We start from the raw sequence: 21,834 nt of genomic DNA on the forward strand, positions 1-21,834 counted from the left end.
CGTCACAGTTATCCAGCCTCAAGCCACTTTCCATGATTTCTCTGAAAGTCACAGTTGCCTCCTCCTCACGTGCCAAAACCTTTAGATGTTTCTCTAACACCTCCCAGAGCAGGTGTGCAGTGTTAGTACAAGAGCTTCCCAAATAAAAATGAAATGGGAAAGTGAAAAATATAAAAAAAATATATTTTTTAGAAGAGATGTGACTCAGCAGGTGCAGCACCATGGGATGTTTCTGCCCTTTGGGTGGTTTTCCAGCCATAATTTGCCCATCCCCTGCCCAGGGTCCCTCCCATTGCCACCCTTTGACCAGGGAAGGCTGTGGCGGGGCAGCAGGAAAAGGGGTGCCTGGGGCCCCTGACTGGGTGCCCACTGATGTGGCACGGTGGCCGCTGGGGAGGGGATGGTGGCTCTGGTGGCTGCCCCACTGACACTCATCTGGCAGCGCACTCCAGCTGCAGAGCAGCAGCTCCCAAAGGGAATCCTGCTCCTGGCATGTGGGTCACCTGCCTTCGGGGCTCGCTTTCTGCAGGAATTGGCTACGCCTCACAGGTCATCGTCATACTGCTGAATTTCTACTACATCATTGTCCTGGCCTGGGCCTTGTTTTATCTCTTCAGTTCATTCACCATCAACCTCCCCTGGGGCAGCTGTGACCACGAGTGGAACACAGGTGAGTGTGGAGCCCTCTCCCTGTCCTCCAGCAGATCCCAGCTGAAGGAAACCTGCTGCTGCCCAGGGCCGAGCCTCAGGAGAGTGTCTTGCTCCTGTGTGGGTGGGACACATGGGGTTTGGGGTGCTGGGTCACTGCAGTGCTGTTGGCACTTTTGTGGGAGAGGCTTGGTTGATCTGGGTCTTTGCTAGAGAGCGCCAGTGCTGGACAGTGGTGACCTCCCTGGTGACTCCTGCTCTGGGCTCCAGCTACCATGGGCACCTTCCTTCTTGGCATCTTTCAGTCATCCTGTTCTGTGTGTTAGCCACAGACCCAGTGCTGATCAGGACTGTGCCCACTGGAAGGAAAAATTAACTGCTGTCATCTTAAGTGTCCTAGATTTCTTGCCAGCCTTTCCATAGAAGGGACTTTGTTTTGTGCGTCCTTGGGACTGTGTGAAATTTGTCCTGGAGTCAATGTCAGTGAGTCTCAACACTGTGGATGGACAGGGAGGGATTTTTCAGATCCTCTGGTACTCCGGGCACTGTTGCTTACACTCCTCCTCTCCCTGGGCCTTTCCTGCAGAGAACTGCCTGGAGCTCCAGAAGGCGAACTCCACGTTCAACGTGACCAGCGAAAACGCCACGTCCCCGGTCATCGAGTTCTGGGAGTAAGTAAAGGACAGGCCTGGACACTCCTTCCCTCACAGACATGTTTTCTCTGGGCAAGGGACAAACCCTGCAGCAGCGCATCCTATTAACCCGCCCTTGCCAGAAGAGGACACAGGGCGGGAGGCTGGGCAGGTCAGAGTGACGGCTCTCAAGAGCAGCCCTGTCAGCCAAGGTTAACATCACTGGGCCCATGGTGGTGCTCTGGAGCTGTGCTGGCATGCCTCAGAGCCACCTGATTTTGTCCTTCTCTGAAGCTGTGTTCCTGTCCCTCTGGACCTTTTGGCCTTTTTGGTCTCACTGACCTCTTTCCTTTGAATCCATGCTGCTGTGTGACACCAGCATGTTCCCAGGAGGCTCTGGCATGGTGGGTGGTCACTTTTGTAGGTGAGCTAGTCTCATCTCAAAAAGAGAAAAAGAAGTGGTGTCTTCACTACAGGGCGACTAATATGCAAGTTGTGCTGAGGAGAGAAACTCACCAAAATCAAAACCAGTGCTAAGGTCAGACAACTTCACACTGAAATTTGGTCCCTCGTGTTCATTGTTTTCTCCCCTTGTGTTAGTTACCCTGAGGTACAGAGAAGCTTTATTTCTGGCATGAGGGCATAAGTCTGTTGGCTTAGGATCTCTGATGATCCTTGGCGGCCCAGTTGAGCACTGAGCCCTGGCTGAGTGACTGTGCAGGGATCCCCTCTGCTGCCACCACGCATTTCCCTTGTGCGTTTGGATGGATGGAGGGCTCTGCCCCTGCTGCCCCTGGCGGTGGATGGAGCGCACACGCGGCACCCCCAGGGCTTCCTCAGCTCAGCACAGGGACACTGCTTTTAAACTTCAAAGTTTTTCAATTTTCTTTGTCTCCTGTGTGCTCTCTGAGCCTGTGTTCTCCCTCTGCCTGCTGCTCACAAGTGATTAGATGGTGGCCTGCCTTAGACTGCTTTTCCTGAGGCTGAACACTGGAAAAGTTGTTGTTTCCATCACTGCTGTGACCGTCCCTGTGTTACTGAGGAATAACGGGCATGGGACTGGAAATCTCCACCGTCCATTGCTTCTAATGCAGCATCTGTTCCTGTGCTCCCTGGGCAGGGAGGTAGGAGGCCAGCATTTCTTTGAGGAGCTCTGACCTGCCAGTGAGCTGATGGCATGCTCCAGAGGTCTCTCCTGGCTGCAGTATAGCACCCAGTTAGTTCCAGTCCATGGGCACCATTTCCACAGGTTAGAGTCCACGTCCCTAGAAGCAGGAAAAGAGCAACATGACGAAATGCATCTGAGAGAGCAGTGTGATTTTTCCAAGCCTTCTCTCACCCCCTCAATCTGCTGCAAGGCTGTGGGGCAGGGACGGCAGCAGTGTGTCTTAGACTAGGGTTCCCCAGCAGCACCTTTATTTTGGGATAATTGCTGTCTTTTGCAGCAGCGTGGACATTGCTGCTAGGCTCCAGTGTTGTGCAAGTCCCTCTCTGCCTGTCTCAGGCTTGGCTTTTTGGGACTGCACCCTGGGGTTTCACACTTGGGTCCAACTGTGTGGTGTAGGAGATGGAGGAGGATGAGTCCTTCCTTTTGTAAGTGACAAGGAAGATTTGACATACACATGGCATGGAAAGGCTGCTATTATCTGACCTCATTTGTACCAAGGTCTACATAGCCCAGGATTTTATCTCCACACTGGCTGTAAGAGGATGCTCTAGGTGGCCTCTTCTGACTGTGCAGTGGGGATTATGGTGGTCGTGGTTGGGTCTTAATCACAGAATGTGATGCCCTGTGCTGCTCCGTGTCCTGAGGTGAATTATGTGGCTGCCACAAAAGAGAGAAGTGTGCTATGGAGAAGGGGTTGGACAGCATTGCTTCTTGGGTGATCCTGATGGATTCTGCATGGTAAGTGCAGTGTATCCCTCACTTTGAGGATTGGAGCATGTCAGAAATGTAGGTGAACTTTGCGTGTCCATGCATGACCTGCCAGGCTGGCAGTATTTTTCAGAGGAGAGCACTGCTTAATTCCTCTGGGGCTTTCAGCTCAGACCTGGCCCTGGTGAGTAAGACAGCTTTTCTCCCCAAAGCCATCAGGCACTGAGGAGGTGAGAACCAGCGTGGTGTTGGGAATGTTAGTGGCCAGCATCAGTGACCCTTGCATGTTCCTTTGCTTCCTCCCAATGCAGGAGGCGAGTGCTGAAGATTTCTGACGGCATCCAGCACCTGGGTGGTCTCCGCTGGGAGCTGGCTCTGTGTCTCTTGCTGGCTTGGATCATCTGTTACTTCTGCATCTGGAAAGGGGTCAAGTCCACGGGCAAGGTGAGTCCTTGGTTCAGGTCAGGCTTCTTTCCTTGGTCACAGCTGGAGCACTGGTTCTACTCACCTACAGAGAGGTCCTTGAGGTCCCCGGGAACCTCTGTCTGCGTAAGCTGGCAGGAGCCTGAAGGGCTCAGTGTGCAGCAGGAGTGTGAGCCAGGCTCTGTGCTTTTGGGTAGGAAAGGATGGGAGCACTGAGGCATCTCAGAGCATTAACTTCCAAGGTATATCCCCATCCAGCCCCTCTCCATCCACAGGCCCAGGAGACCCTGCATTCTTCCTCTGTACAGGGTGGCTGCTTGTTCCCCTCCTTCCCACCACAGGGTAAGCAAGCAGCATGTTTTTGCCTCTGCTGGCAAGTGCAGCTGGAAAACCTTCAAATTAATTAGATATAAACAAAGGTAACCGTGATGGCCTCAAAGCCCTCTCTGCCCCAGCACCATGGGAGTTGTCTTTTTATTCTTTTTGTTTGTCCCCACTCTTCCTACAGTTGCTCATGTTCTCCAGCAATAAAGGTCTCCTTTTTCCTTCCCCACACTAGTCACTACAGAGTTATTTCTTTGACTGTTTTTGGGAAGGATTGGTGTGACTGTCCAGCTCCATTCCATGCTCCGTCTGTTACAGTGTGCCACTCTCATTTGCACTGACCCCATTACTTAGTTTCTGCTACCGCCTCCTGACCCCATTCCTAGCCAGCTTTGTCTGGAGCCAGCAAGAACAGATGGAAATGAAAAGGTTTAGTGCGTTTCCTAAATGGTGTCTTCTCTGCATGTCTTGAACAAGCCATCATGTGTGATGGGGTGTAAATTTTAACTGCACCCGTTTCCATCAAGTTGATGGCATGGATGTTAGCAGTTTCTCTTGCTTCCAGAATGGTCTGGGATTATGAAACATGACAGGGAAACCAAGCAGCTTGCAGGGATAATATTTTCTGGTTTCCATGGAGTAAAATTAGAAGAAAAGAGCAACTGCTTGCTGTGGCAGCCTGGTAAAAGAAAGCAGAGGCAGTCTAATAACACCTAATATGATACTAAGATACAGCAAACGTAGTGTGGGAAGTCCTGAGAAAAAATTCCATCTATTTTAGATAAAAGTTCTAGGCCAAATGCAAATGATTTTTAGCAAAAAGTACTAGTGATGGTGAGATCCTGAAAACAGAAACCTTCTTTCAGTGAAGCAACAGTGTCCATAGGTTTATCAACCCTCCACATATTTCATAACCTGACTAAAATGATGGCTGTGGGAATATACCCCACTGGGAAAGAGATATTCCTTAATTCTGAGGAGTTGCCTGTGGAGTATCAAACACCCTGAGCTGAAGTCACCCTACTCGGATCAGCAGTGGTTCTCATCCTCCAGCACAGGGACAGCCCGACCCCCAGGAGTGCTCTCACAGGCAGGAGGTTGTCACAGATGGAACCACTTTGCCGAGGCATGTGGATCAGATTCAAATAAAACTCTGGATGTTGTTGACCAGCATGTGACAGAACAATCACACTGATCCTGGCAAGGTTCCTAGTGATGTAGTTAGTGCTAACAATGCCCAAAAAATAAAAAGATTGGGCCTGAGCCAAGCACTGAGTAATATCTCATTAGATCCAGATGTTCCTGTTGTTAGATAGAAGTCTGGCAATCTTAATCCAGCAAAACCTTCTCCAAATTCAGGCCTCTGGTCTCGGTGGAGGTGTGAGTGACTGTGGAGTGAAAAGCTTAACACGCTAATTCACATGGGCTGTAAAGCACATAGGATGTTACCAAAATGTGAATCCAAATCATATGCCAGACAACTACCAGTTTGTATCCTGAGCTCATCAAAGCTGATGTTATTTAGAGATTAAGCCAAGTATGTGCAGCCTGGCATCCTGGAAGAATGTGCACTAAGGCTCAAAGACAGTGAGTTGTTTTTATGATTTTTGTTTTTAATCTGGCTTTCATGGCTGAGGAAGCTTAGACTTGCATCCCATTATTTCCTGAAGGAAGACTTTGGTTGTGTGGTAAATACAGTGATGATGGTTAAACTTGCAGGGCCTGCAGATTTGATTTACTGTCACTGTACAGCTCTAAATCAGAGGCTCCTTGAAAATTTGAGACTACGGGGAGTGATGGCATTTGCTTGTGCTGAAGGATTCTGTCCTTGGTTTCTACAGTGTTCAGGATGCAGATTTAGAGGGACAGGGGTGGATCTGTTCACACAGACATCTCAGGCAATCCAGAGCCTCAGCAAGGAGGCATTTTTCACTGATCTGTGTCAGTGTTATCCAAGACTGCTGAGATATGTAGAGCAGGGCACACGAAATGCACAGAAAACCTGGAGCTGCAGCTAGAGATGATAGTCTAGTATTGGGTTTTTTCAAGGATGGGATATCTCTCAAATCCTGTCCTGCAATACAAAACTGAATCACTGGAGAGTGTGTGTCCTGACTTAGGGGAGGACTCGCATTGCAGTGTCAGGTGCTTTGGACATTGCTTTATTCAGATGGAGTCTATCAGAGTGGGTCCAGAAAACAAAATCTCTTTTTGAATCACTACTCAGATCATGAAGATTATCCAGGGGCAGGGCAGAGGTGGTCGTACTGTCCAGGGAAGTCATGTGCTTGTTCCCCTTAGGACATCCCCTAAGGCAGAAACTGCCGAAGATGTGCCACAGCCTGTGACTCCTGCTAAGGGGTGGTGGGCTTTAGGTGGATTTTAAAGCAGCTTATTCTGGGTGGATGGGCAGGTGTGAGAAATGGATCACTTCACATCCTTACATTTTGCATTTCCTCCAGAGATGAGCTCTCCAGTGCACAACTGCCAGAGCCGAGAAAAGAGCTGTAGGGTAGCGTTCAGGTGCAGCATGCTGATGCAAGTCCTCGCTCAGCACGTCCACACAGGAAAAACCAGAAGAAGCAACATTTCTTTTTTGGCCTAGCATGATAGTGAACAACCTCTTCTCAGATGGTCAATAATTCTTTAAGGTGTGGAAGCAATGCAAAAGGATTAATGACATTACTTGAATTGTTGAGGAGGTTGCATGAGTTCTCGATACGAGTTTGTGTGGGAAACAGACTGCAATGTGGTGTCATTGTGGCATGCTACAGCAGTTAGCCTGAACAGTCCTGAAAGTACCCTGGTAATCCCCAAAGTGAGTGTCACATTTACCACAGGTGAAGTCCCTGAAAGGATTAGCTGATACTGGTTTCCAGCTTTCCCCCAAGGGATGTCGCTCCCTTGCTAGAGAAAGGGATTTTAACCCTACCCTGAGTATGTCTGCAATGCTGATGGGGCTAGTGGCATCAAAAGCAAGAGGACGCATGTTCAGTGTCCTGTTTGGGTCTGCATGCTTGGTGGCAATTCTGAGACACGCAGCCCTGCTCTGTCCAAAATGCCCGTGATGGGTAATTGAGCTGGGGTCACTCAGAGGCAGCAGCTCCGAGTTGCTGCAGTGGGGAGGGCTGGGCACAACCCCTTTGCCAGTTCCAGCTCTGAGCTGGGGACCCCAGTGCTGTCCCCGGTGGTCCTTCAGTGGCTATCACGTTTCAGGGTGTATCTCTCACCTGCACACCCCTTCACCCTCGCCACTAAACGCTATGGAGAAGAGACTGTGTGTGTGTGACTCGGGCTCTGTTTGGAGTAGGGATGTGAAGATGGATACTGGGGTCAGCTCCTTCTCTGATGCATGTGGATATTACACCACTGGCTTTAGCAGACCCACTCTGACTCCAGCCTGCTGACAGCCTGGCTCAGGGTCTGGATCACTCCTCGGATTAAAAAGGTTTTCTCTGGCTCCAGACATGCAATGGCATGTCATAAGTTTCCTGAGTGCATTTTAAAATGCATTTCTTCCTACGGCAGGAGACAGCAAGGTGCTCAGCAAAGCAGCCTGACTGGGTCAGTGCTGTGCTACCGGCCGGCACTGTGTGCTCTGGCCCGTGCTGCTCTCTCACACCTGTCCCTTCCTCCTCCTCCCAGGTGGTGTACTTCACTGCCACGTTCCCGTATGTAATGCTGATTGTTCTGCTGATCAGGGGAGTCTCCTTACCCGGGGCATCCCAGGGAATCCTCTTTTACCTTTATCCAGACATCAGTCGCCTTGGGGACCCGCAGGTAAGGTGGAGCGGGGGGGAATGAACGGCTAAGCTGTGCTTGCATGGATTCCTCTGGCAGCCCTCACTCTCTCCTTTTTTGTTTTCCTACTCTCTTCCTTCCAACTTCTACCTTCTGACCCCTCTTTTCCCCCTCTGTGGCCATAAGGCAGAGCTGTGATACTGGTGTGTTTTCTGATAGTCCCTGCTCTCTTGCCCGCCAGTGCTGTTCCCATATTTTCCTGAGTTGACTCTGAATTGCTCAGGGGTATGGGCAGTGGGATGTAACCTTCTATCACAGGTGGTGCCAGCTGTCCCTCCCCTTTCCTGAGGAGGCTCCTGTGCTGTGGAGCCAGACTGTGCATGGGTGCACTTTGCACCGTGCCGGCAGCTTGTGGGGATGAGCCCTGCTTCTGGCATGTTTGCTCCATCTTCCTTGGGAAGCATGCCAGGTGCATGGATGGTGGGAGCTGTGGCATGCTGCAGCAGCAGCCCCTGGGGCCTGGCTGCCTTCCTCTCCTTCCCATCCCTGGTGAGAAATTCCTGCCTGTTTGACAGGAGGGTCAGCGCCCGACTGCTGCTTTTAATCTCTTTGGGACAAGTTCTTCCATGTTAAATCCTGGCTCCAGCTGAGCTGCTGTACCAGCCTTTGTGTGAAGGTGTTTCCAAAGGAGATTAAAGGGTGCCTGCCTGGAAAATAGGCCAGCAAAACCCTTGGTAACTCCGTTAACTCTTTCTGGTCTAGCACCAATGCTGCCTCAGTTATTAATTTTGCGAATGGGAACATAAGTGCTGGTGGATGTATGGCAGGAGCGCGGGGTAGGACAGCTGCTCCCTTGGCATGGAGGTGCAGGAGAGTGTGGAAGGGTGCGAGGACAGGTCTGTACTGTGTTAGTGTCTCCATTTGTGCTGATCAGGTGCAAGAGGCTTCTGAAATGAAATAATATTTTTGACTGGTGCTCCTTCCCTTCTGAAAAGTCCTATTGTCACTGTGGCTGTGTTGCCCAGGGGACTGAACTAAGCCACTTCAGGTGTGCTGTGGTTGGTTCTAGCTGTGTCTGCATTAGGTCTGTCCTGGCAAACTCTTTCAATTGCAGCCTGTGCTTCAGAAGCACAGCTTCCTTCCAGCCTGGAAAATGCTGGCTGAAAGGCAGAGCAACCCTACAGAATAAGAAGATGGCTCTGAACCAGGGCAGGAAAACTCTGCGGAACCAAGGGAAAAAAACTTGCTTCTCCCTCCCCAACTCCATCATTCCCCAATGAATGCTTCACTTCTGAGGGAGAAAAGCAGGATTTGGCAGCAACAGTTGCCTTCCTGTAGCACGTTTTAACCATCCCACTGAACTGTGTTGCAGGGCTTGGAGCTTCTCCTGTGACTTCCCCTCAGAGAGGGAAGGGTTAGTGCCCCAAGCCCCACGTGTGTGGCTGTGCCCCTCCGTCTCTGTGCAGGAACTGTGGTGTGAGTCCTGCCAGCCCACGGGGACCAAGTCGATTATAATTGATTTGTGCTCAAAGGACAGTGAGCTGTAATTGTTTACCAGCAATCCTGTACTGCCCAGAAAAATGGGAGATTTTTTAGTGCTTGGGAAGGGATTCTGGAAATTAAAAAAAAATTTAAAATAACCTCTCCAATCTGAGCCTTATGAGAAGGCATCTCAAAGGGAGGTTTAAAAAAAGAGCAAACAATATGTAAGGGGACAAAATCAAAGCTCCTCTAAAGCATATGAAAAACTAGGTGAAAAGAGGGGATGAATTATTTATCAGATTCTACCAGAGGAGCAGCAACAGCTGAGATGTGATTAAGTGTCAGAATATCAGCCTGGTGTGTGGAAATCACTTTTCACCTGCCAAGTGACCTTGGACAGAACTGGGAAATCCTGTCTATGAGAGCTCAGTCGAGCTGATTGATGATGGTCTCTTCTGGCTGTGAAGTCTACAGTGCCCTAAATCTTCCTGCACCTTCATTTCCTCAATCTGTGAAATGCCTATAATTAAAATGGTAAATGAATTGCATTTGATATGTAGATCAGACCATACAGAGAACTGCCAAACCAAGGTGTTGAATAATGAAGACCAATTATGCTCTAATACAAGCAGATAACAGCAAAACCACCAAAGAGATCATCTATGTTGAACTGTGTCCCCAAACAAAAAAAAAAGTCCAAAAAACGAGGCAATAGCTCATTTTTTTAATACGTAGAATATTTAATATTATGACGTTAGCATGTCAGCCATAATTAGGCCCAAAGTCTTTTCCCACTCCTTGACTGCATTGCTGTGCTCCAGAATCATTCTGTGTATTTCACAGCGTGGACCAACAAAGGGTTTTGGGGTCATCCTCCATTTCTACTTTTGATCACTCCACCCTTTGCATTTATCAGTTTTATCAATTGTTTTATTCAGTAGGAAATGCTGGAAATTTATGAATGTCATTAAGCAGAGGGATGGATAGTGGAATCCACTAGTGAGAAGATGAAATGAGAGGAATTCAGAGTAGAAATAAGATTTAAGTGTGTAAAACTTGTCATTAAAAGAACTTTTCTCAGGTGCTGTCAGCTCTCTGTTGATTGAAGCTTTCATATCACTGCCAGTCACTGTTTAGACAGACAGATATAAAGAGAAAGCTGATGGGCTTGATGCAGAAAGTGATGGCTTGTGTGTTTGGGTTTGCTTTCAAGAGAAGAAATGTAATGGTCTCCTTTCACTGTGGTATCAAGTCTCTTAGCTAAATTTCATTAGCTTTAATGAGCGAGAATGGAGAGAGAGTTGTGCTCAGAGGCTGCTGAGTTTATCTGTCTCTAGAAAACCAGCAAATGTTTCTCAAAGCCTCCCACTCTTACTTTCCTCCTGAAATTTCCAGAAAACCCCCACCTTGCTGTATTTGCTTGTACTTCATTCAGCCTTTATATAAAGAAAGAAGCTTCTGTGACAAGCTGCTTTCCATCCCAGGTGTGCTGAAGGCCCCTGAAGTTGGGGGCTGTATCCCAGTCCGGGGGGCAGGGAGGCACGGGAGGTGCCAATGGCCAGCCGAGTTGTGCATTACTTTTTGAATATCCTTCCCTATGTCCCTCTCATTTTCTTTCACCCATTTCCCTGATGGTGTGTTTTGGAGCAGGGTTTTCCCCTGCAGATTTCCCACACGGATCTTGCTTCCCAACAGATAGGATAGGAAGGGAAGGCAAGAGAAGATGCCCCCAGTTTGTTGGGGGGGTCTGTCCATTCTGCCTGTGGCTGCAGAGGGAGAATGCTGAGGTCTAGGTTTGGACCAGGGCAGCTCGTACAGTCAATGCTGAGCTGAGGATAAGCCCCTCCAGCCACCACGGGGAGGATGTGAGAGGTGTGTGCATCTTCAAGGGCTGGGACCTGCTGGGTTAACCATGGGCCTCTGCAGCCACGCTGGGAAGGGGTCAGAGCCCCAAATTCAGCCCCTTCCTGCTGCTGCTCTATGGCCAGCGAACGCCGCCGCTTCCCTGTGCGAGGTGAGGGCGACCACAGGCCTGCTAAATATTATTTGTTCCCCTCATTTATTGCTTTCCCGGCAGGCCTTTGCCTTGACCCGGTGTGCCGGGTTTGTGCTGTTGCCGGCACCCCGCTTTCCCGTTCTGCAGGCGTTGTGTTTGTTTGGTGCGGAGGCTGTCCCGCTGTGCCCGTGGGGGACACGTGCGCCGGCAGGGCTGTCCCTGGCAGGGCTGTCCCTGGCAGGGCTGTCCCTGGCAGGGCTGTCCCTGGCAGGGCTGTCCCTGGCAGCTGCGCTTGTCCCCACCGCGCACCCCATGCCGTGGCAGAGGGGCCGCGGGCCCGGGCACTGCTCCTGCTCCGCCCGGGGGACAGAGGCCAGGTACCGGGCTGCAGGCAGGGAGAGCTTGATGCTCCCACAGCGTGCCAGAGGGGCTCGGGGCTGGAATTGTCTCCTCCGCCTTGCCGGAGCGATGCATCCCTGTGGGGTGAGCCGCAGCTGTATTTACCTTAGACGGCTTCCTCCGCCTCCTTGTCCCATGCCTGTTCCCAGCCCTGCTGCCGTGGGGCCCCGCCGTGCAGCCCTGCTGAGCCTGATCTCAGCGCTGACATAGCAGGAAGGAATAAAGCTGTCCGTCTGTCTGTCTGCCCGCAAGCAGCAGGGCGGGGAGGACCATAAAGCCCGGCTTCCCAGGCAGCAAGGAGCGCCCTCGGAGCACCACTCCCCCCTTTGCACCTCCCCGGAGCAGGCAGCTGCGTTCCTTGGGACGAACCAGGGACCTGTTTTCTTGTGTTTAAAGTAACCCCAGTGGTGGGAGGGCCCTCCTGGGTGCAAAATGTCCCTACAGGTCCCCAGGTGTCCTGAGGTGTGGGGGTGACATGAGGTCAGTGTTCTCAGGCAGGGCGTTGTAGGGGCCTTGAGTGCTGGCACAGGGAGATTAACTGGGAACAAAGCCCCCGTTCCTCACTCCCGAGGAGTATTTTCCAGGCAGATGGGGCTCAGGATTGGGAATGTGATGCTTGGCTGGGTGTTGGCTGGGCAGGACGAACAGGAACACTTTCCAGAAATGTCAGTGACCCATTCTCTGTCTTTTCTCTGCTGGGATAAATGGGGATGGGGGAAGCATTGCCCTGGGCTGTGCAGCAGGGCCTCAGCTCTGTGCTGGTGCCAGCACTGTGGGACGTGGGCTGCATCTTTGGGCTGGGACCTATGGGCCAGTCTTGAGTGAAGGGGAATGTCAATCGTCTGGAAATCGTGTCCTGGGAGTCTTGCAGTGAAACCATAGGAGTCACCATCTTCCATTCTAAGGCAGGGATGTGTTTGTGTGGTGCAGTGGGTTGCTGGTGGGTAGTGCCAGCGCCACAGGCTGACTCGTGAGCCGTGATGTCGTGAGCAAAAGAAATGCTGCTTGAACTGTGGCTCAGGATTTGGCTGGTTTTTGCTCTCTGCTATGCATTACAGCAAGCGTGACCCTCCACGCAGCATGTCCTCACTCCGTGCTGTGTCATCTCTGCTTGCTGATGGGGGCAGTTCAGTGCTTCTCAGCATGCCACCTATATCTGATGTGTGGCATCCCCCAGGGTTCAATAACATTTTGGTCAAAAGTGGTCTTTCTGTTATTTGGATGTGCTTTGAGAACTTCCTAAGGAAGGATCTGTTTTGGTACTGGGAGCTATTAAATTCCAGTACATGTAATAAAATGAATATTGCTGAGAAAATTAAGGGATGAAGGAATGGCCATAACCATCTTGGATAACTGCAGCTCAGGTGTAAAGGTTTTGGCTAGAAGCAGAGAGTAGGAGGCTATTGCAAACTGGAGCAAACAACACGTTCAAAGAAATTGAATTATGAATTAAATAAACTGGATGGCTTAGAAAAATGCAGACAACAATTAAATCAAAATACCTGTGCTGCCAATATGCCAGCAAAATCTGAACAGTATAAACTTTACCAGTCTCTTTGGGAGCAGTGGCCAGAGAGCAGCAGGATGCTTTTATCTGCAGTGGAAAGAGAGCCCTGCCTGACCCTGTGAGGCCCTTTAGTCAGAGTGGTCTGGGAACAGCTGAAAAAACCATTTCTCTGAGTGACTATAGGGAGAGAAACAAGCACAGGCAGCAGGTTGGGGAGGAAAGGTTTGAGTGGCTGTTTGCTGAAGTGAGTGGTCCATGTAGCCCCCATGAGCTCTGTGGGTCTCGAAGGGCAGTGGTGTTGCTGGTGAGAGGCTGGAGGAGGCTGGGCCCCTTCCAATCCCAGTGACCCCACAGTCCTGGGATTTGCTGCTGCTGCTTGACTCCATCACCAGTGGGTCAGGAGCACACATGGCATCAGTCCTGTGGCAGTCCTTTGACCCCCAAGCAATTTGGGAATTGCAAGGAGACTGGGAAGGTTGTAGATGTCTCTTGTCTTTGGCCCAAGAGCTGTGGTAACCTTTAAATGTGTGAAATAATGTGCATGCAGCCTGAGCTGGTGTTCACAGTCATGCTAAGTAGGATCATAAGCTCTGCAAGCCAAGCTTCGCTTTATTTACAATTTCAGCCCCAGGCTGCCTTGCTTCAAACAGGAGCATATGCTAAGACAGGTCCTGTATTCCCTGAAGATAGCTCTGTGGGGCTGGGCTCCCACACAGCCAGGTGTGCACCCCACAGGTGTTAGATTGGGCAGAGCAGGCAGTGAAGTGAGGAGCCCACAGACCCCACGCTGGTCTCTGCTACAGTCAGGGTTATCACTGGATTTTAGAAATGAGCCACGTCATAAGCCACAGAGCTAATGAAGTTTGGCCTCTTGATATTTGGCTTCCAGCATGGCTGGTAAAGCACCAGTTCTTTTCCTGCCTGAGGGGTATTTCTCCTTTGCTTGTGTGATTTATGTGGTATATAACACTGGTTGACTCTTCTTCCCTGTAGCTTTCTGCTCAGTGGGGACCCTGAGTTTCTGTCTTTTTCCCATTCCCTGTCGTGCAGTTCATAGGTAGTTGATATCCTTGAGGTTTCTGACAACTGTTAAATCTGGTAGAAAAGCATCAACTGAGTCTAATGTTATGACAAGCGTGGGGTAGGCAGTTTAATGGCAAAAGTCTTGTTATCTTGACAAATTAAACTACAAGAGCTACAAACCCCATGAGAGGGTGTGTTTTGAGCTCAAATTTGATAGAAAACAAGCTCTAGCAATGAACAGCAAAATAAAAAGCAAACCTAACAAAGCATTTGATCCCAGTCTTTGCAAAGATGTTTAAATATTGATGCAAAGATGTCTGCTGGTCCAGCTCACCTCAGTGCCTTGCCGTGCCTAAAATGTAGCTACAGAATGAAAGCTGTGCCCTTACTGCCCACACAAGCACACTGATGCTTTAGGAATCAATTTAAAAAAGAGCTTTGATCTTTTTTTTAATATTTTTGAACTGAAAAAAATTAATACCTTATGCTCTAAACCCATCTTCCCATTCATCTCCAAAAAGAGTAAAATACACTGAGGTCAATTACTTTTTGACTTCCCAGTGCCTTGAATTAGTTGTTCCAGTCCCACCTCATCACCTGTCCCTTCCCATTCTACAAATCAGAGATTTGATCTCACTCTCTGCTTGATCAGAAACCTAGAGTCCAGGGTTTCCATGGACTTAAGTGAAGGCTGTGGGGTTGAATGTTAGACAAGTGGCTTGCTGAACAGTCAGGGAGAGCAGTTTCACCAAACCTAACCCTAGCAGCACTTCGCCTTCTCTCCCTGCTGGGGTTGGCAGCAGTGGGCGGGGAGAGGATTTATTCTGTGCATCTGTGCCTTGAGCCAAATCCAGAACTTCTTCTGGAAAAATGGCAGCTAATGGGATTGTAACACGCCTTCATAAGGCCCATCAGCCCTGGAAAGAGAAGAGGTAAATATAAAACAAAACCTCTCACCGCATGATTAAACTTTGGCCAGTACAAAAGAGGAAAGGCAGAACCATGCATTGGTGAGGTTGGCCTGAGCAACAGGGGTGGTTGGGCAGGTGCTGTCCAGCTGACCATTGCCTCAGGACATGAGGTCTTGGCTGACAGATACAGGTGTGATTTGAAGTCATCAAAACCACTGTGGTGCTTTCCATTGGCTCCTGTTCTTCTCAGAGGGGCTCTGGGGCAAGGCTGGCGTTTGTCCGAGGGCTTACTGGCACTGCTACTCTGGGAGAGGGGAGTGTAGTCAAACGGAGACTTTCCTCATACAGTTGTCCCAGTAATACTTTTCTTCTGCTTTTCTTTTGTCTCGAGAATGTGGCTACCCGTCAGCACTGGCTGAATGACTATCTTATCTCTGTTTTATAAAACCCCTAGTAAAAAAGATCTTCGAGAACAGAGGTTTATTTAATAATCTTTGTCATTGCTTCATTCCTCACCATTGATTCCTGCTTTCACTACTGTCTGCAGAAGGCAGTGACAGTGACTGAATTGGTGACTGCACACAGCTAGGCTTTCAGATGAAATTTGGCATTGACAACTGTCAGCCTTAGAGCTCTGGGATGTGTTATTGACAGTGAGAGCAGAGTGCCTCATGGGAATAACAGTGTTCTTGTATGTTCTTTTAGGAGCTGTCTTTTGCAATCGTCTCTGTTTATTTCTAGTACTCCTACCCAGTTGAATTTCTTTTAAGTTTTGGAGCCTTTATGTGAGGTCTTGGAGGGAAGGGCCACCACCACAAGCTGTATGTACTCACGCTGGCCAGTGGGAGACTAGGCTTGTTCAGATCAAGTACCCTTCCTCTGGTGGCAGAGGGCTCCTTCAGCCCTCATGGAAAGTGTTCGTCTGGTCTCCTGCTGCTGGAAGGCTCTGGAGTGTCACAGGGTGCTGCAGATTTGTCAAAGAAAGAAAGGTGGTGATGAAGAGCTACATGTGGTTTGGGTGGACGAGGCGTCTGACGTATCCCTTCCCTTTGGCACTCCTAGCCCCACTGGGTGCCTTGCTGAGCACTGCAATTCCTGGCACTGTACAAGCTGCCTCTAGAAAAGGCTTGTTTCAATGCGGAGTACTGCTGGCCTTCTGACCCCTGGCCTTTCTGGTGCTTACAGCAGCCTCCGGGCTCTGCCTCTTCCCATCTGTGCAGTGTCTGTGCTGGCCTTGTCTTCTCACCTCTGTTTGCATCTCCCTTGCAGGTCTGGATGGATGCAGGCACTCAAATCTTCTTTTCGTATGCAATTTGTCTGGGATGCCTGACGGCTCTGGGCAGCTATAACAAATACCATAACGACTGCTACAGGTAACTGCTGCCTCGAGCCCTCCCCTCCCTTAACACCAGTGATCTGCTGGAGGCTGCTGGCCTGTGGAAGTGTCATGATTTCTGTTTCTACTCAAGGCATAGGAAAACTCTTTCCAGGTGTTTTCTCCCCAGATCCAGTTCTCTGTGCTTTATACCCAGGGGAATTTTCTGTCTGTCCCCTCTTCCACACTTGGCAAAGTTAGATCCTCTTCACTAGTTTTGTGACCCCAGCCCACACTACAGCCTCCCCTGTTACATGGGTGCATGAGTAGCCACAGGGGAAGCAGAACTGTGAAGTCTAATGGCTCTCAGCTGGAGTCCTTTCACCCTGTGATTTATCCTTCTGTGGTTCATTTGGAGGCAGTGACTGGCACAGCTGTCACTGGTTCCTGTGTGCTATCTATGGTTACATATGAGCCTGCAGATGTGACTTCTGTTTATTGCATGCTGGACTGCAGGAGCAGAAACGGACCAGGTTGCCAGATGGAATCAGGCTGCTGAGTTGCAGTGGTCAAGTGAAAATTAACTAATTTTGCTGTAGGTGTATCCATCCCCACAGTTAAAAGGCTTGTGTGAGAGGAAGAGGCCACCTGTCTTTCCACACTTTCTCTACTGATTGGGTTGCTCCTGGCATTGACTTCTCCTCCCATCTTTTAAGTTCAAAATTGTGGTTGTTGCCATCAAAGGTTCAGGCACACCACTGGCTACGTGATCCTTGCTTGGCATCTTTCGTCATTTTAGGAGTTCATTCCTGCTGCGAGGCTGCCTCTCCAACAGCAGCTGGGCTGCGATTCTTGTTTCTTTTCATGTCCCTTCTCCCACATCCAGTTTTGAGAGAAAAAGCTGTAGGAAAAGAAGAGGTAATGGGTCTGTCTCTGGCCTTCAACATGTCCTTGGACATTAGCCCTTTGCATCCCCAGTCTAATATATAACATGGAGAGGATGACAGGGGCTGCTCAGCAGCAGGGTTGTAAAGAGCTTCTGTAACTGCAGCTGGGAGTTGCTGTAGAAAGGGGAGAGATGTCTGTTTGCATGCTGTGCTGTGCTTTTACCCTTTGTGCTGTTCAGCATTTCTAGGAATGCTGTTCTTAGTTTTGGTGTCAAACCTTTGACTAACCTGTTCCCAGGCGTGGACCCAGTTTTGATGAGTCAGTCCTGTGCTCTACAAGCTTAGTTTGGATAAGAAGCCAGAACCAGGCTTTAACAGGGGAGATGGACATCAGCATGGTGTCCCACTTTGTTATACCAGGGCAGGTGTAACCTTTGGTGACCTGGAGAAGGATATGGGCAGTAGGAACCATTGTACATATGGCAGTGATCCTAGATGGCATCAAACAGCATTGACCATTTCTTGTTTCCTGTCACCGCAAGGGAATTCTTCAGGCTCCCTTTCAGGTGTAAATCTGCAGAGATCTCTTTGATCTGGCCATCCCCTCATTTTACTCTCTACCATGACACCCCTTCCCACCTTCCAGATAAGGGGAGAGCACCTTCCAGCCCATGCCTTTCCAAGGAGGGTTTGACCTGTCATTGATACATCCAGGGGAAAGAGGGAGAAACACCAGGAAGGATGAGGAACTATTTGAAACATGTGAGAATTTGTGTCAAATTACTGAGAATATAATTTGAGTGGAGAGCAGGCAGTTTATAGCCACTGGAGAAATGAGGTTCTGGCTTGGGCTTCCCATTGGGTAACTGGGATTGGTGGAGTGTGGCCTTCCTTTCCAATTGGGAGATTCATTGGGCCTTAGAAAACAAATGCAAAGGCAGAGCAGCAGTGCTGGGTGCTGTGCAGTCTTTGACAATGCAACGAGCTGTGCTTTGAAAGGAATAATCTGAATTTGTATGACACCAGGGGCTTTTCATGAATTGTACCTTTTCTCTAGAAAAGGTTGCAGACCAAGAATAGACCTAGTTAACATGCAAGGAGGAGCACAGAGCCCCAAAAATGCTATATAAATAAAGACTGATACAGAAAAATCACATGGGATTTGCAGATTAGCATTTAATAAAGTCAGAGCAGGCCTTGAAATGCCAGAAGGGGTGCATTCAGTTTGGTTCAGAATATCTCAGAATGATGCTGCAAATGTTATTGTTGTCCCCAGGGTTGCAGTCGCAAGAGGACTAGAGAGACTGGAGCGTGAAAAGGAATTGGATAGATAAGAGATGTTCAGTTTAAAGTGTTGATGGATGAGAATGAGATGAAACAGAGACAAAAGGGAATAGATCAGAGAAAATAAATTGGATGGCTGTGATTATCTTTTTCTCATAATGCAACACCAGGAGATACCTACTAGTGCTGAGAACCCAGAAGATTGTCACTGGTCCAAGAAATCTATTAAGGAAAAAAAACCATGTTCCCTTCTCAGACAAAAATAAACTGTTACATGCTGCTACAGGGGGGACCAGGGGAGAGAGAGGGGAAAAAAAAGAGAAAAAAACCCCTGGCATTTAGATGTGTAGGAAGACTATCTCACAAGCAAGGAGCTTAGGCGAGAAATGCATTTTTATGCTGTCCTTGGACAAGGCTTCCCATGGGGGAGTCCTGCTGTGTTGTCCAGCCTGGGGCATCTCTCTGCAGCTCCTGGTGCTGAGTCAAGCTGCAGGTGTGCTGGGAGAGACACAGTGGCTGGGGCAGAAGAGTCCTGGGGGGCTGCCATGGGGTGTGGGTCATACGTGGCTGATGCTTTGCCCCCTTCTCCCAGGGACTGTGTGGCCCTGTGCTTCCTCAACAGCGGCACCAGCTTTGTGGCTGGCTTTGCCATCTTCTCCATCCTGGGCTTCATGGCACAGGAGCAGGGTGTGCCCATCGCCGAGGTGGCCGAGTCAGGTGAGTGGAGACCCTGGTGGGATGGGGCTGTGGGGGTGCTGCCACTTGAGCCCCCAGCGACAGGGGGATGCCTGCAGCTGCAGTTTCCCGTCCTTTGCTCTCCACCTCTAAAAAGCAGGGAGAAATGAGTGCAAATGAGTGCACACTCATGAAATACTGAGATGTAGTGGCGGTGGTTTGAGGCTAATAAAAGCTGCCTCTAAGGGTGAGGGTTGGGGTTAGGCAGCTGCTGTCTCTTGTGGGGAGGGTGCTGAGGTGACTGCATGGCATACGCCCAGGCTTGTGCCATGGTCCCTGGGCTCAGAGGCTTCCCCTGGCTCCCAGTTCTTGCAACAGTGAAGAAGCCAGAGGTTGCTGTGTCCCCTTCCCTCCCTTCCTGCTTCTCCTTCACTGCTCCAGGAGCCTGAGTTTCATGCACAGCACGGGTATTACTGGAGTGAGAGGCTGCATGGCCACAGGCTGTGCCTTGGCTGCGTGGCTGCCTCAGGCACGTCTCAACCAGCTGTGCTGTGCTGCTGCCCATTGCCTGCTCTGAAAGCCCTTCTCCCTGCAGGGCCTGGCCTGGCATTCATCGCCTACCCTCGGGCTGTGGTCATGCTGCCCTTCTCCCCGCTCTGGGCGTGCTTCTTCTTCCTGATGGTTGTTTTGCTGGGACTGGACAGTCAGGTAAAGCCGCAGGAGCAGAGCGATTCCCTACGAGACAAAAGCCACTGTCTCTTCAGGACAGGCTTCAGCTTGGCTGAGGGGGGAGCCAGTGGGGCTGGGAAGCTAGTCAGGATGGGCTGACAGAGGTGGGATCTCTGCTTTTTGCAGTTTGTCTGCGTGGAGAGTCTTGTGACGGCTCTTGTGGACATGTACCCCACCATCTTCCGCAAGAAGAACCGCCGGGAGACCCTCATCCTGCTGGTCTCCATCCTCTCATATCTGGTTGGGTTGGTGATGCTTACAGAGGTATTTTGGGCTCAGACCACCTGCATGGTGGTTGACAGGACAGAGTGGGACCTGGTGGGTGGTGGGGTCACCACTGGGGCTGCTGAGTCCCATCCTGCTGCCCTGCGCCCTGTGCCTGCAGGAGGCTGCCCTGCCCTCCTCATGCCATTTGTGTTCTCCCTTCCAGCACTTACCCCTTGTGCCAGTAACAGTCCTGATACTTCTCCTGCCAAGACTGATAGCTGGAGCTCTGGACAGCCTATGTTTTGGTTATAAATTTATCTTTACACAAACCAAACCTTTACAGCTGTAGCCTGTTGCATGGGAAGGGGAGTGTGTTTGTCCTTCTCTTTCTTCCTGACTGGAGCTACAGGAGCACTTGGTACAAAGAAGCTTGTCAAGCCTGAGTGCACCCCTTATCTATTATACTGATATCCTCTGTATTATCCTTGTGATTAATTGCCTGGGAGCTTAACTGTTCTTGTTCAAAACTTTCAACTCTGCCTAGCAATATGTGTGTGTGGATAGATGCTGCCAGAATGCTCTTGACACTTTCTGTTTCATTGGGGCATAACTTTTGAAAAAGCTGTCTCTGATGTTGTGCATGCAACATAGTGCCTGGACTTACCCACAGGCCTGTTTTGTAGGTAGCCCTGCAGACTTGGGTAGTGAAACAGCCAGGCTGCATGTAGTTATTTCCTTCTGCAAATTGGGACTTTAAAGTAAATCAGGTGGATTGTGTGTCTTAAGGGGGTTTCCATCTTCACTTCGAGCTACAAGAGCTGCCTAGGTTTTGTCTTCTCCTAAAACATCCCCACAATCTCTGGCAGTCAGCTGCCCTCCGCTGTGCTGCCCTGCATTGAAATGAAGGGTTGCAGACTCCTGAGAGCAGCAGGGTGGCTGCATGTCTCTGTCAGGCCTTGGGTAAAAGGGATGTGCCCTGTCCCAGAGAGGGAGATGCCTCCAGCTCTGGGGAAGATACTGAGTTTGTTTCTTGCTCTGGCTCTAGCTCTTTGCCTGATTCCTTCCCCCTCTCTCTCACCTTGCTGCCCACTTGGCCTTTCCCAGGGTGGGATGTATGTGTTCCAGCTCTTTGATTACTATGCTGCCAGTGGCATGTGCCTGCTCTTTGTGGCCATCTTCGAGACTCTCTGCATCGCCTGGGTCTATGGTGAGTATGAACTAGGGGGGTCCCCAGCTCTGGCATCTCAGGCTCTTGTCTGGTTCATCCTCAGAATGCTGGTCTGTAGCTCAACTTGGTAATTGCTTTGCAGTGCAAGGCAGAATTTAAATCCTTGCTTTGGTGCCCCTGGGTTCAACTGGCAGGGACTTCCTCACAGGAACACCCTGGGGGATCTGCTTGGCAGATTTCCCCTGCATGTTCCTATGTGCTCCTGCTTTTGACACCCTCCTTCCTTGGGGAATTGGAGATGTCTGGAAAATCTTTTCTCAACCTTTGTTTAGAGGTTTCTGAGAATCAAACGTTTTTTGAGAGCCTTCTATCGGCATTGGCAGTCACCAGGTATGGGTAAAACCTGGGCCGAGGTCCTAGCCTTGGAGAGGATGAGGGGCTGGCCCTGCTGACCCACCGAGCTCTTCTGGGGGCATAGGAAGTTAGTCCAGGACAAAGACTGAAGCTGGCCACACTCCTGAGGAGCTCCCTGACCCAGCTGTTGGCTGTGCTGAGGCTACTGCACCTAAACAGTGGTGAAGCAGGACCCTGGACACACAGACCCTGC

At 50.1% G+C, this 21,834-nt stretch overlaps 1 protein-coding gene across 1 annotated transcript in view; it reads left to right on the forward strand.

Moving 5' to 3' along the window:
• Window positions 1-21,834, forward strand: part of SLC6A13 (solute carrier family 6 member 13) — a 38,698-nt gene that overhangs the window by 14,431 nt on the left and 2,433 nt on the right. Inside the window, exons 6-14 of the mRNA XM_010404092.4 lie at window positions 530-670; window positions 1,235-1,319; window positions 3,468-3,600; window positions 7,549-7,683; window positions 16,232-16,335; window positions 19,041-19,165; window positions 19,719-19,831; window positions 19,979-20,116; window positions 21,164-21,266. Of these exons, the coding sequence (XP_010402394.1) occupies window positions 530-670; window positions 1,235-1,319; window positions 3,468-3,600; window positions 7,549-7,683; window positions 16,232-16,335; window positions 19,041-19,165; window positions 19,719-19,831; window positions 19,979-20,116; window positions 21,164-21,266 (1,077 nt within the window). The remainder of the gene's footprint in view (window positions 1-529; window positions 671-1,234; window positions 1,320-3,467; window positions 3,601-7,548; window positions 7,684-16,231; window positions 16,336-19,040; window positions 19,166-19,718; window positions 19,832-19,978; window positions 20,117-21,163; window positions 21,267-21,834) is intronic.

Source organism: Corvus cornix, chromosome 1A (assembly GCF_000738735.6).
Source record: "Corvus cornix cornix isolate S_Up_H32 chromosome 1A, ASM73873v5, whole genome shotgun sequence".
Lineage (NCBI taxonomy): Eukaryota > Metazoa > Chordata > Aves > Passeriformes > Corvidae > Corvus > Corvus cornix.